This window comes from Gigantopelta aegis, chromosome 4, assembly GCF_016097555.1.
Source record: "Gigantopelta aegis isolate Gae_Host chromosome 4, Gae_host_genome, whole genome shotgun sequence".
NCBI lineage: Eukaryota > Metazoa > Mollusca > Gastropoda > Neomphalida > Peltospiridae > Gigantopelta > Gigantopelta aegis.
In genome coordinates, this window is record NC_054702.1 from 108,435,376 (window position 1) to 108,448,808 (window position 13,433).

The 13,433-nt window shown below is 35.1% G+C and overlaps 1 protein-coding gene across 1 annotated transcript in view; it reads right to left on the reverse strand.

Moving 5' to 3' along the window:
* The window catches only part of LOC121371719, a 108,558-nt gene that overhangs the window by 55,045 nt on the left and 40,080 nt on the right, over positions 1-13,433 (reverse strand). Inside the window, exons 3-5 of the mRNA XM_041497816.1 lie at positions 12,917-13,090; positions 11,888-12,080; positions 6,363-6,487 (exon numbers count right to left, since the gene is read on the reverse strand). Coding sequence (XP_041353750.1) covers positions 6,363-6,487; positions 11,888-12,080; positions 12,917-13,090 — 492 coding nt within the window. The remainder of the gene's footprint in view (positions 1-6,362; positions 6,488-11,887; positions 12,081-12,916; positions 13,091-13,433) is intronic.

Here is a 13,433-nt window from a genome sequence, read left to right on the forward strand (position 1 = left end):
AATTAGAAAGGCAATACAAGATGAGATAACATTGTGTTTGCAAATTGCTGAGGCATGTCCGTGAAGGGCAGAACTAATCATCAGTGGCACAATGGGCGACCATTAACAATTTGTGTCGATTCAATGGAAAATAAGATCACTGATTACTCCACATAAAGCAGCATACAATGTGGTTGCTTCAAAGCACTACTAAAACCTGCCTAGTGTAGATACACACCAAGAACATGATACAGCAAAGTGGTTGCTTTTTTGTCTTTGTTTGTGCATTAGGTCAAATGATCAATTTCCACCACTGGATTTGTTGGCATTATTGTTTATGCATTAAGTATTCTGTACAATAGCTCTGTGTGTTAGCTGTCAGAATGTTGACAGTGTAAATAGATTCTGAGTAGTAAATGATAGTAATAACACATTGGATATCTGCTTTTTTAAATTGGCAAATTTGGTCCTTAATTTTTTAGTAATGCATTAGCAGGTATATTGGAGTGATTGATTTATTTAGGTGTTTTTTTTTTGGGGGGGGGGGGGGGGGGTGGTCAATACACTGAATAAAATCACTCTGAATAAAATCAGTAGTAGTTTGTGCAAATATGCATGTTCAAATTGAGGAGTGTTTATACAAAACTTGTTAAAGTCGAAGATTGAATAAATTAAACATAATAAATTGCTTCTTTTATGTACTATGCAAAGTTACATACACAGCAGTTATCCCAAAAATTATTATATCCCCTTATATGGTTGATATAAACCAGTGGCATATACATCAAGTTATAATTTTTTGAAATATAAAACACTGGGTTTTTTTAAAATGACATTTCATAAACTTAATTTGTTTTGTAAAAACACTTTCAACAGCATGACTTTATGGTTTTATATCAAACATAAAAGAATGCATGAAATTAAATACTTTGGCCACAATAAAATGATTTGGTTAATAAAAATTAATTTGTGAAGTAGCATTCATTAATAAAAAAAATTGTTTTTAAAGTATTAAATTTAAAATTAACTAACATTCTATGAGTACTGCTAAAGTAATGCATGTCCTCTACTGGGCCCAACAAATGTTTGTATATCCTAAATTCAAGGGCCATAACTATCAAAAATAGGTAAATCACCATGAAAGTCAGTTTGATCTGTAACAGTATATGATAAAGCTATATACAAAATGTCACTTCAATATCTTGAGGCATTGTAAAAAAGAAATGTCCAGAAAACTATATGTGGAACAGAGTGACAGACAGATGGAGAGAAAACTTATATAGTCTGCTGTGATGCAACTATAAACTTCACCATGTGGAGATCATAGCACTGTTTAGTGCAAACCCCAGGATTTGTTTTTACAACTGTTTCCCTTCAACAGTAACCACCTTGTGAAAGTGCTATGTCACTACTACCATAAATTTGATTGCTCTTGGTAGACAAAAGCATTAACAGGAAATCAGTCTTTGTAGCCTTTTTTCATTGTTCAAACACATTCATGTAAGGCTCAATGCAGAAGTTTTAATTCACTTGCTGCTGGCCAGTAAATGTCATATATTCACTAGCCAAATCTATTCGTCCACTCGCCAGTTTTACCTAACATATAATTTTATAAAATAAATGTATGGCAATGCCCACAGTATTCGACCACTTAAGAAACAAAGAAATGGATCCAAGTTCTGTTTATACACTATACCCTGGTTAGAGCATGATCTGAGTGCCACATATGTTGAACATCTGCAGTTGGGTAAACTATTTTTCTTCCAACAGTGACAATAAACTTAAGTAAATGGTTATAACTGTAGAGTTGAGCTTTACCTTATTCATAATTAGAAAGTGGTTGAATACTGGGTCGTTTGGTCAGTTATTGCACATTCAACCACTTTCTAATTATGAATAAGGTAAAGCTCACTCTACAGTTATAACCATTTACTTAAGTTTATTGTCACTGTTGGAAGAAAAATAGTTTACCCAACTGCAGATGTTCAACATATATGTACTGATCAAATATTGATGCTATTGAGCTAACATTTGTTTGTTTTGTACAATGTTTGATAATTCCGAGTCATTATAATAAAGTGCTATTTAAAAGAATAAACACAACACAAAGTCAAAGGAATACTAGCTATTGTATAGTAATCGTTTAATGCATCAAACATAAAAATGGACATTAAAGCTGTCCGACTGCTCAGATGCAGACAAAAAAATATAAAAATTAATGCATCTATAACAAATTCAGACAATCTAAGGCGAAGTTTGTCAAAATAATATAGAAAGTAAACATGATTTGTTTCAAAATTATGTTAAGACTCATTACTAAGATATTAATGCAAATGCAAGTGTTTTATTCACTGTGTAGAGCCCTTTCATGTTTAGTTAAAGTTTGTTTTTGTTAACAACACCACTGGAGCACACTGATTAATTAATCATCGGCTTTTGGGTAATTCTGACTCATCAGAGGAAACCCGCTATATTATTTTTTGCATGCAGCAAGGGATCTTTTACATGCACTTTCCCACAGACAGGAATGCACATACCACAGCCTTTTTCCAGTTGTGGTGCACTGGTTGGAATGAGAAAGAAAAAAAAAAATCAACTGAATGGATCCACCGAGGTGGTTCCATCCTGCGACACAAGCACCTCGAGCCAGCAATCAACTGAATGGATCCGAGGTTGTTCCATCCTGCGACACAAGCACCTCGAGCGAGCAATCAACTGAATGGATCCACCGAGGTGGTTCGATCCTGCGACACAAGCACCTCGAGCGAGCAATCAACTGAATGGATCCACCGAGGTGGTTCGATCCTGCGACACAAGCACCTCGAGCGAGCAATCAACTGAATGGATCCACCGAGGTGGTTCGATCCTGCGACACAAGCACCTCGAGCGAGCAATCAACTGAATGGATCCGCCAGCAATCAATTGAATGGATCCACCGAGGTGGTTCGATCCTGCGACACAAGCCCCTCGAGCGAGCAATCAACTGAATGGATCCACCGAGGTGGTTCCATCCTGCGACACAAGCCCCTCGAGCCAGCAATCAACTGACTGAGCTAAAGCCTGCACCTACATTCATGTTTACTTAATCTTAAGAATTACTGTGGACTTCAATCAAGTTGTACTTTCTTATAAAATGAAACTTTGCACTTATAACAAAAATGTTCAAATAGGTCATTACATTTCTTAAATCCCCATGTGTTGTATCCAATGAATTTAATACTATTTAAAAAGATATTCCAAGAGTTAAACCTTTACTATTGTACAAGTGAAAAAAGGCTACACAAACTGTTTATGTACAGTGAGGCCTCGTTACAACGACCACGTTCGTCCCTGGGTCACTTTGTCGTTATATCGAAATTGTCGTTATATCGATTTATTAATCATCGGGTATTCGGTGTCAATAGTAGCAAGTGATTATTTATATGAACCATCCCACAGACAGGATAACACATACAAAGGCATTTAATATACCAATCGTGGTACACTGGCTGGAATGAGAAATAGCCCAACGGTCCCACCGATGGGGATGGATCCCAGACCATCATTAAATCCTAAGTATATTATTATTAATCAAAGCGCATTCACAGTCAATCTAATCGATTGGTACCTACTTCGCTTACAAAATGTAATAAAACTAGTATACTAGATTGTTCAAAGTTAATCCTTTAACTGAATGACTAAAGGCTTATGTTGAAAAGCAATACACGCCTACATAGTTAGCCAACATCGGTAACTCAGACATCATGTGACACTGTCGGCCCGTGATGAGATCAAGGATGCCAAATGGCTGTGCGTACTGCCAACATACTACGGCATCTGTGATTATGTAATGTTGTTGTAAAGAGGTGTTTTTAGATGTTGGGTGCACATTTGTACCTAATTTGCTCTGTCTGTGTCGGAAGGTGTGAATTCCATTGTAATGAACAGAATAACATTGGTGTATGTTCATTCCTGACAATTTGTGGTCGGATGGTGTAAATGTTGTAGTAACGACAGTCGTTGTAACGAGGTCGGACTGTATTTCATATGATAGCTTATTTTTAGATTTATCTATCTTTTCCTAAGCACTGTCACATGACTCATGTTTAACTTATTCTGGTTCAAAATGGTCGTTCCAAACCTAATTGGAGCAGCATTCAATAGTCCTTGGTACCTACAATATAACACTTTCCCATCCATTCTAGACTGTAGTTGAGATGCAGAGTACTACCATTCAAACCTATTCTCAACTGTAGTCAAGACAAAATAATCATCATAAATGTAGTTGTCAACATTCACAAAAGTTATCTATCTTGATTCTGTGAAAAGCTAGAACATGATAAAATAACAAACACACCTAGCAATATATTTTTTGAATGGTGTTCATACTTAAGTTCTTCTTGTAAAAAAGGAAAAAAGAAAGAAAGAAAGAGGGTCTAAAGTTCTGTAAATATTTTGTATTGATGACATAACATGCACATCAATTCAATTTCTTCTTATTTGCAAAATATTTCCTTTAAAACATCTTAAATAAATGTCAAGAGGCAATACTTGTTGACAATGACTGATGATACCGACTTTGAAGACAAGTGGGATCACTTGTTGTCAAATAAAAGTGAAAATAAGCATTTTGAGAGTACTGCTAAAGTAATCCATGTCCCCAACCTGACCCAACAATTTTTCTTCTCTCTTAAATTGAAGAGCCAAACCTCTATGAAAAATGGGTTAATTACCATGAAAGTTAAACTGGATCAGTAACAGTACATGATAAAGCTATATACAAAATTTCACCTCAGTATCTTCAGGCTTTGGAAAGAAAAACAAATTTTCATATCTCCTAAGTTCAAGAGCCATAATTCTTTCAAAAATGGGTAACTGCCTTGAAAATCTCAACTGTAACAGTACATGATAAAGCTATACACAAAATTTTAGGTCTTCTGAAAAAAGGTCCAGAATTTTTTTTTCCACGTCACCTAAGTTCAAGGACCATAACTCCATCAAAAAATGGGTAAATCTCCATTAAAGTCAAACTTGATCTGAAACAGTACATGATAAAGCTATACAAAAAATTTCAGCTCAATATCTTAAGGCCTTCTGAAAAAACCCATCCTGAAAACTGTATGTGGGACAGACAGACAAATGGACGGACGGACGGTGATGAAACCCAGTACCCTACGGTTGGACTGGTAGGGCATAATAAATTCAGAGAAAATAACTTCAAAAATTGTGATGTGATGTAGGTTTAAAAAAATTAAAAATTCAATTCAATTCTAAGCTTAATGTAAAATTTTAACAGGACTTACTATAATTATATCTCCTAAAAATATTACATAGATAAATAAATCAATGTGCTTTAGTGGTGTTGTTAAACAAAACAAATTTCTTCTAATTATAAAGTTTGATGCAAAAGAACATGCTTGTATTATTACAATATTGAAGTCTGATAGTTATTGCTATTTTAATAGTAATTCATAATTACATATTAGCAGTGGATAACACAAATCCACCATATAATAACTCATTAATCTGAGTGAAGTCTTACAGTGTTCGAGATTAAAAGTTTTGGGCAGTATCCCAGTTGGATACTAACAATTCAAAATCTGGTATCCCACCTGAGAATTTAGTATCCCACTTAAATGAAATTCATAAATAACATAACAAATTTGGACGACACCGTTCTCGTTCCCAATCTATTGCTACACCGCAATCAAAATCGCAGAATTCGTGAAATTCGCAATCAAACGGAATTGGCAAAAATATTTGCTGCATCTATTTTTGCGTAATATTGACATAAATTAATATTTAGCATTAAGCAATAAGTGTTTCTGACATTACTAACGATAAACCTACCTGTATCAATTTTCTGCAGATGTGGAATCGATCAATATCTCAAATAAAATTTGAAGGGAGGAAACATCCAACAAAAACAATAGCGACATAGCGGTTCCCAGCATTAGACTGGGTATGAGTTGGGGAAGATATTGTTACGGCATGGCATTAGACTGAGTAAGAGCTAAAAAATACTGTTACTTAACTTCACCAGTAAATGACGACTTTCACTGTTTCAGCAAAAAATAAAAATGCAGGATTAATAAAAGCAAGAACCTTATATGGTATCACGGTGGGATACTGGGTTCTTGAAGTCTGGTATCCAAAATTAAATTCTGGTATCCCCAGGATACTGGGATATCATTAATCTCGAACACTGTCTTATTAGATTAAATCAGCATCACAATGCCATTTTCTTCGTATCAAAATATTATTTTATTAAGTGATTTTACTTAAGTACTTCTTGTCTTCATGTGACTGTGGTGAATTCCATTTCCAGATCTGCAGACATCAAAATCCACTCTGTACAAAACAAGATCTAAATGCAAGATAAACAATATTTTTACCCAACTCACCTGATGTTCTTTCAGCTTCTCCTTGATGAAAGGATGTGACCATTCTGGTCGAACAACAAGGGGCAGCAACTCCTTCTCAACTTTGTAGAGCCACTTCCTCAAACAGTTTAGATCAGCCTGCAGGTCTGATACAAAGAAACCCATGAGAGATTTAGTGTTTGTATTAGAGCATAATATACAATGAAACCCCTCAATATTGTACCACAGTAAACCGGAATTATCTCAATATCCGATATATTTCATAGTCCCATAATCTTTGAACACTAATATTTACTCCTCCCCCCCCCCCCCCCCTTACAAACTGGAAACTTCTCTAAACTGAACACTGGATGAATAATCTACTCCCAATGTGTTTATTTAATGTAAATTGTACCACTGAAAACTGGACGATCAGCACCCCTAAATGCTCCAAACATCACATCAGCGAAATGCATAATAACACAGACATTTTTGTACATTTTAATAGCTTGCAGTTTTTACATGTTTATGTAGCTTTTGTCCTGATGATAAACAATTAACTTTTATGTTAAATAAGTAGAATAAAAATATACACAGTCTATATTATGATATTTGTTAAGAACCACTGCTGTTTCTTCATAGGAACTACTGCAATTACCAACAAGCAACAAGAATCTAATTCACTATGCTGCCATTGTTTGAAATGACTAAATTTATACATAAATGTCAGGGCTAGCCCTGGGTGGCTATTTTTGTTCGCCAAAAAATTCGCCAATCTTCAATTTCTTTCACCAATCTAAATATGTATTCGCCAATCTAAATATGTATTCGCCAATCTAAATATGTATTCGCCAATTACATTTTGGCATTTCAGTGAAAATATTTTGGTTTTAATCTTGTTCTTTATGATAATATAGTACATACTAAAATGTACTTATTATTCAGTTTACATCTTGTATGACACTGTTTTAGGAGATCTATTTTTTACTAATCTAATAATGAAATGCTGCTGATGGCAGTAGCCCAGTGGTAAAGAGCTCGTATGATATGCGGTCGATCCCCGTGGATGGGCTCATTGAAGTCAGTGCACCATATATCACAAAAGAAGCAGTTTTACTTTTTGTATGCATCAGATAATGATATAAATTGTATGTTTTTCTGTAATTTGAAAGAAGCAAGTGAAATTTGATCCAATATATATGTTCCCCAAAAAGATTCACCAGACTAAGATATACACTATACATATATTTTTACACCACAAGTGTGAAATGGTAAGTACCGGTACATAATGTTTACAATTACAATTTTTTTAAAATATGATGAGACATCAAAATAATTTGAAAATGACAAAAGGAGTTTATAAATGTCCAATTATGCTTTATATAAAAATAAAACTAGTCCCACCAGATACTGTGCTACCCCTCCAGATAAGTGTTCCAAAGCCACAGGCCTATATGCATGTATCTGGAATCTCTTTGGTAATAAATAGATGTATTATTATATATATAAGAGAAAAAATCTTATTATTTTTTTTAGAAACAAAATGACCACACTGGCTGTTTTATTTTATGAATTTTTTATATATATATATATATATATATATATATATATATATATACACACACACACACACACACACACACACACACACACATGTTTTTTTTGGTGTTTTTTTAAGTGCGTAACTCTTGATCATACCCTACACCATGACCTCGTTTTGTAACTACCCTCCTAACTTACCTGTATGATTTATTACCGAATACTGTTCATAATTGTTTTGGTGTCCAACTCAAGAGTATTGCCAGTCACCAAAAATAAGGACAAGGAAACGTCTTTATATGTTATTGCTATCTAAACACTGGCTCGCAACTGTTTCACAAGTGGAAAAATGCTCATTCAGTTTCACGCTGGTTTTGAGAGTTGTATTTCTGTGCAAGGGGCGGAGGCATGTATCATGTTGGCGTTTATATTATATCAGTAGATATAGCAGATATGAATTATAATTTCGCCATTTAATATGTTTGAAATATAATCTGTAAACGTAGAAAGGTTAAACTAATAATGATTGCATATAAGTGAGAAACAATATGTATTCCTCACCAACGTACCCACTTTGTGGAAATGAACTCAACCACATGACTTAGATTTACAACATTAACCTGTACGACAAAACACGACTAATAAAATTTAAAACTTGTTGTCGCTAGTAATCAAACATTTAGTATCAACAATGCAACATGTCTTTATGACAAGCAGCTGGCAGTACACTACTAAATAGTTGACATTATTATTATCAACACGTATAATCATATAGTTAATTAATAAAACGGTTGAATGTGACGGCTATTATATATAACGGGCGCAGCCATTTTGTACCATCTCAGTCAGTACGCCCTCTGGCGAGCTGGTGGTTACGTAATACTTAACGCGTAACATCAGGAATGAGCCTTAGAACTAGAGGAACACATCTACCTAGTTTTTGCGGGATGATAAATAGTCATACATTGCATTGTTCTGTAATAATACACATCCCAGTAAGCCAGCAATAAGTATATCCAGCACTATATATATTATTTTTCAATACAAAATAAAATACCATTGTCAAAGTGGCTACACAACAAGTCGAAACAATTAACAATGTTTTGCCCATGCATTAACCTACGTACTGAAATGATACACGGAGTGTTTTCTTAGTTAATTGGTCTATGCTGTTAGTTGCTTCTACCTGTGATTCCTGATTGGCAGGTGTGTATTTGATTGGTAACCAGATGAGCCAATTAATTGACGCTGTCTAGACACAAAAATACATACCGGTATTATGGAATATTACCTTTCGCCCCTAAAATTGTAATGGACATGGTTTATTACTGTAAATAGTTCTGTAAAACTATTGATTAAGTAGACTTTTCCATCTAAAACCACAGAACTGACCAATTACGTAGTCCCAAAGAAAAGAAAATTATCACTTGGGTATCGTGGGTTGTCGTTTTTGCTCCAACATAGCATATCAATAGGCCTAATAGTATACATTTTTCCTTTGGATTATTTAACAGAGAAAAATACTATAACCCCATTTTGTTCCGTTAATGCAACTTGAAATATATTTAGTTGAATAGTTTATTATATTATTACGTCATTTATGCTGTTTTACAAGTCAGGTTGATCAAAGAGAAGCGCCTTGTCGAAAATTACTGCTTTTGTTTACACTGTACATACAGGAGATGGTCAGGAGCTGACGTCACTTCGCCCCAAGCTATCTCACTGGACGTCACAAAAACGAAACAAAATGGCTGCCCCCAGTTAGCAGGAATAATCATGTTTTTTTATTAACTCTAAAATTACGCGTTTTTCATTTGCTAAAGTGTCAGTATGTGTTGGTGGTCCGGGTATGCATCTTTCCAACACATACGGCTCTTGTTTGAGTTGACCCTACCTTTATTTACACCACGAGGCGGATCAACAGAACAAAACTGGTTGAAGAAATGTTTGGTTCTAAAAATCAGATGGTGGAAAAAAATCTTTCGCACATTTTTTTTGCCAAATTGCAATTTTCTTTTTCTTTTTCGCAACTGGCGATTTTGGCGAACGATAGCGCGAACCCTGAATGTTTTAAACATACTGCAAAAATAGTTGCCAAGTTGAAATACCATAAATGCAGCATTTTATTGGCATATGACTGCAGTTATTTTTGACAGTTTTGTAACTTTTTAAAATATCAGTACAGGACAGAATCAATCTAATTAAAATTACCTCCACTGGTTTATTACTATTACCTGTGGATCTAACAGCACCCCGTTGGAGCTCATGTCCAGCTGACCTTTCATTCCACCAATCAAAACCTTACTTGCAAAATCATGCCAGTGATTTAAAAACATTCGGGATTATGCCGAGGGTATATCAAATGATTCAGGTGAATTACAAAGGATCCTGGAAACTAATTTCAATATAAAATTTTATATAAAATTTGTTTTTAGATGAAAAAAAAACCTGTGATGGCATAGCCATAAAATCTGTTTACCGTATTTTCCCGTGTATTATGCGCACTTTTTTCCCAGAAAATATAGATTTAAAATGGGGGTGCGCACTATACATAGCAATAGAAAAAATATCTTTTAAAAATGTCCAGCGATCATTCATGAAAAATCGCCGATCGGTAGTTTACGGTACTTTACAGGGTACTTTACAGGTTATTGACAGTGTTCATTACAACGAAACGCCAAAACCCTCTTAAAAATCGCTTTTCACTTGTGATGGTTGTAATAAATGCAAAATAAATCTACAAAAGTATCCATACCTCGCCAAAAAGTGCACAAAAATGACAAAACTGGACTGTAAATATTTTTAATTTCCATGAGATTTAATTCGGCCATTTCCGGCAAACCGGAAATATACCACACTTATAAATTTAGAAATCTTGCGCATTCACGTTAGCCATGAGAACGAAATGCAATATGCTATATTTTTGTTTTCATATATTTATTAGTCATTTACAGTGTGTGGGGTATATAACTTTGTTTTGATTTATGCACGTGTGAGTCTGTGACATGTAAGTACGCAAGTACTAGCCTTTGTTTAATGTGGCATGTAGGTCTATGTACTCAAATACCTAACTTAAGTTTTGTTTCTTGAATATACCACTTTTCGTTAATTTTGGTGACGGGGAAAACGGTACATCTTGCATTCACTGTCGATTTTGTGGTTTAAAAAAACGGTGCGCATTATATTGTGGTTTATGGGTTTTTTCTTGGAATAAACATTCAAAGTGCGCATTATACACCGGTGTGCATAATACATGGGAAAATACGGTATACTAGTTTATACTAGTAGTTTATTACTACACTTTTCCCCCTGTTTTTTAATGTTGAACTAGTCTCGCCCGATATTTTTCGAATTTGTATGCTCCCAAATAACGCTATAATAGGCTAAGTGTAATTGGTCGATATTTAAATTGTTATTTATAGATGAAATGTCACCTGGAGTCCACGCAATGCTGTGAGACCAGCAGAACTAATTTTAATCAGATTGGGACAGAATTACATCACAATTAAAAAAACCTCATTGTAAACCGAATATCTCACAAAAATTGACTTTTTACTTGGTCCCCAAAAAATAAAATAAATTTTAAAAGAGTATCATAAGATTAAGATATTCAAAGGACAGCTACATTTCTGACAATTAATTTATGCCAGAAACATGTGCTATGTTTTTGTGATCCTTACATAATAAATATATATATATATAATAAAAATAATCAACCAAATATCTACAATTGTTTTGTTGTTGGGTGTTGGGTTTTTTAGGCTTAAACTTTATATGGAGTTTCTTCCATTTTTATATAACAAAAATATATATACAGAGTTACTTCCCTTTAATAGTTTTTTTTTTTACAGCAGACCATTAATCTTTTTTATTATAAATTATATTGGGGGGGATAAAATACAGTTCCAAGGTTGACAGATATAAAGGACACAAAACTGATAAGATTGACTTTAAACTTATGTATTGGATGTAAAAGTCACTCTTATTCAAAACAAGCATATTTGCGATGACAACAGCAAACGGGTCACCTGTGATCATGGTCTGCCGAGTGTAGTCGGAGGAGGGCACAATGGCGGACTCCACCTCATGCCACTGGTTGTTGAGAAACGTCGTCATCGAGTTGATCTCGTCATTCATGTGTGGGTAACGGCACAACAACTGCTTGGCGTAGTCAATCAAGAACTTCCGACGTGGAACTTTTTCCGACAATACTTCACCGAACTAATAATGGGGAAAAAAGGTTGTTAACAGCCATCATCAAGACTTTAGTTATGCTTTATTTTATTTTAATTTTACTAACAGCATGATAATATCCGTTACAATGAACAAACAGTGAATTTGGTCATTCTGACTATTTGTTTCTATATTAACAGAACAAATATAGACAATGAAAATTCTTTCATAGCAAAAAGCACCACTAGACACTAGATTAATATGTGTACAAAGTTTCATGAAGTTATTTTGAATGATTTTGGAGTTGTGGATAGATGGATGGTGCTTGTTTTAATATCCCACACAAATATATTGTTGGAGAGAGAGAGAGAGAGAGAGAGAGAGAGAGAGAGAGAGAGAGAGAGAGAGAGAGAGAGAGAGAGAGAGAGAGAGAGAGGAGAGAGAGAGAGTGAGTGAGTGAGTGAGTGAGAGAGAGGGAGGGGGGAGAGAGAGAGAGAGAGAGAGAGAGAGAGAGAGAGAGAGAGAGAGAGAGAGAGAGAGAGAGAGAGAGAGAGAGAGAGAGAGAGGGAGGGAGGGTGTGTGTGTGCGAGCGAGGGCGAGAGAGGGAGGGAGGAGAGAGAGAGAGGAAGGGATGGAGAGAGAGAGAGAGAGAGAGGGGGAGAGAGAGGTGAGGGATGGATGCTGAGAGAGAGAGAGAGAGAGAGAAAGAGAGAGAGAGAGAGAGAGAGAGAGAGGGAGAGGGGAGAGGGGAGAGAGAGGGGGGAGAGAGAGGGAAGGATGATGGGAGGGGGAAATTGCAAAAGACAGAAAGAGATGGAGGGAGGTAGAGGGGGAAACAGACAGACAGACAGACAGAGAGAGACAGACAATGTGGTGTTAGTTACCTGATAGATGAGATACTTCTCCGACAGACTCATGGTCTTTCTCTGCGTGACAACCTGAATTTGGCGCAACCACTCAGTGAGATCTCGATACTGCTCGAGAAACTCATCAAACGAAATATTGGTGCCACCAGCGAAATGGTCGTCTTCATCGAGAGAAAGATCACTCTCAGTCGACTGTGTAAAAAAAAAAGAAGTGTAGGTCAGTAGAAAGTAAAAAATATTACATGTTGATTTCAACTAATGAAATCTCTGAAATCATAATATTTTTTTAATGTTTTCATAAAACTGCTTTACATCATGTGCCCAAGATACACATAATTAACAAAATTATATATTAGTAGTAAACACATTTTTGTAAAGACAAACACATACTGCTAAAAAAAACAAAAAAACAATCTACTACTTATTATCTGTGTATCAAACTATGTCACTGACAAATAATGAAATAATATTGATTAATATTAAATATATAGGACGAGCAAAACACACAGTGTATCTTTCTTACATAATCAATAAT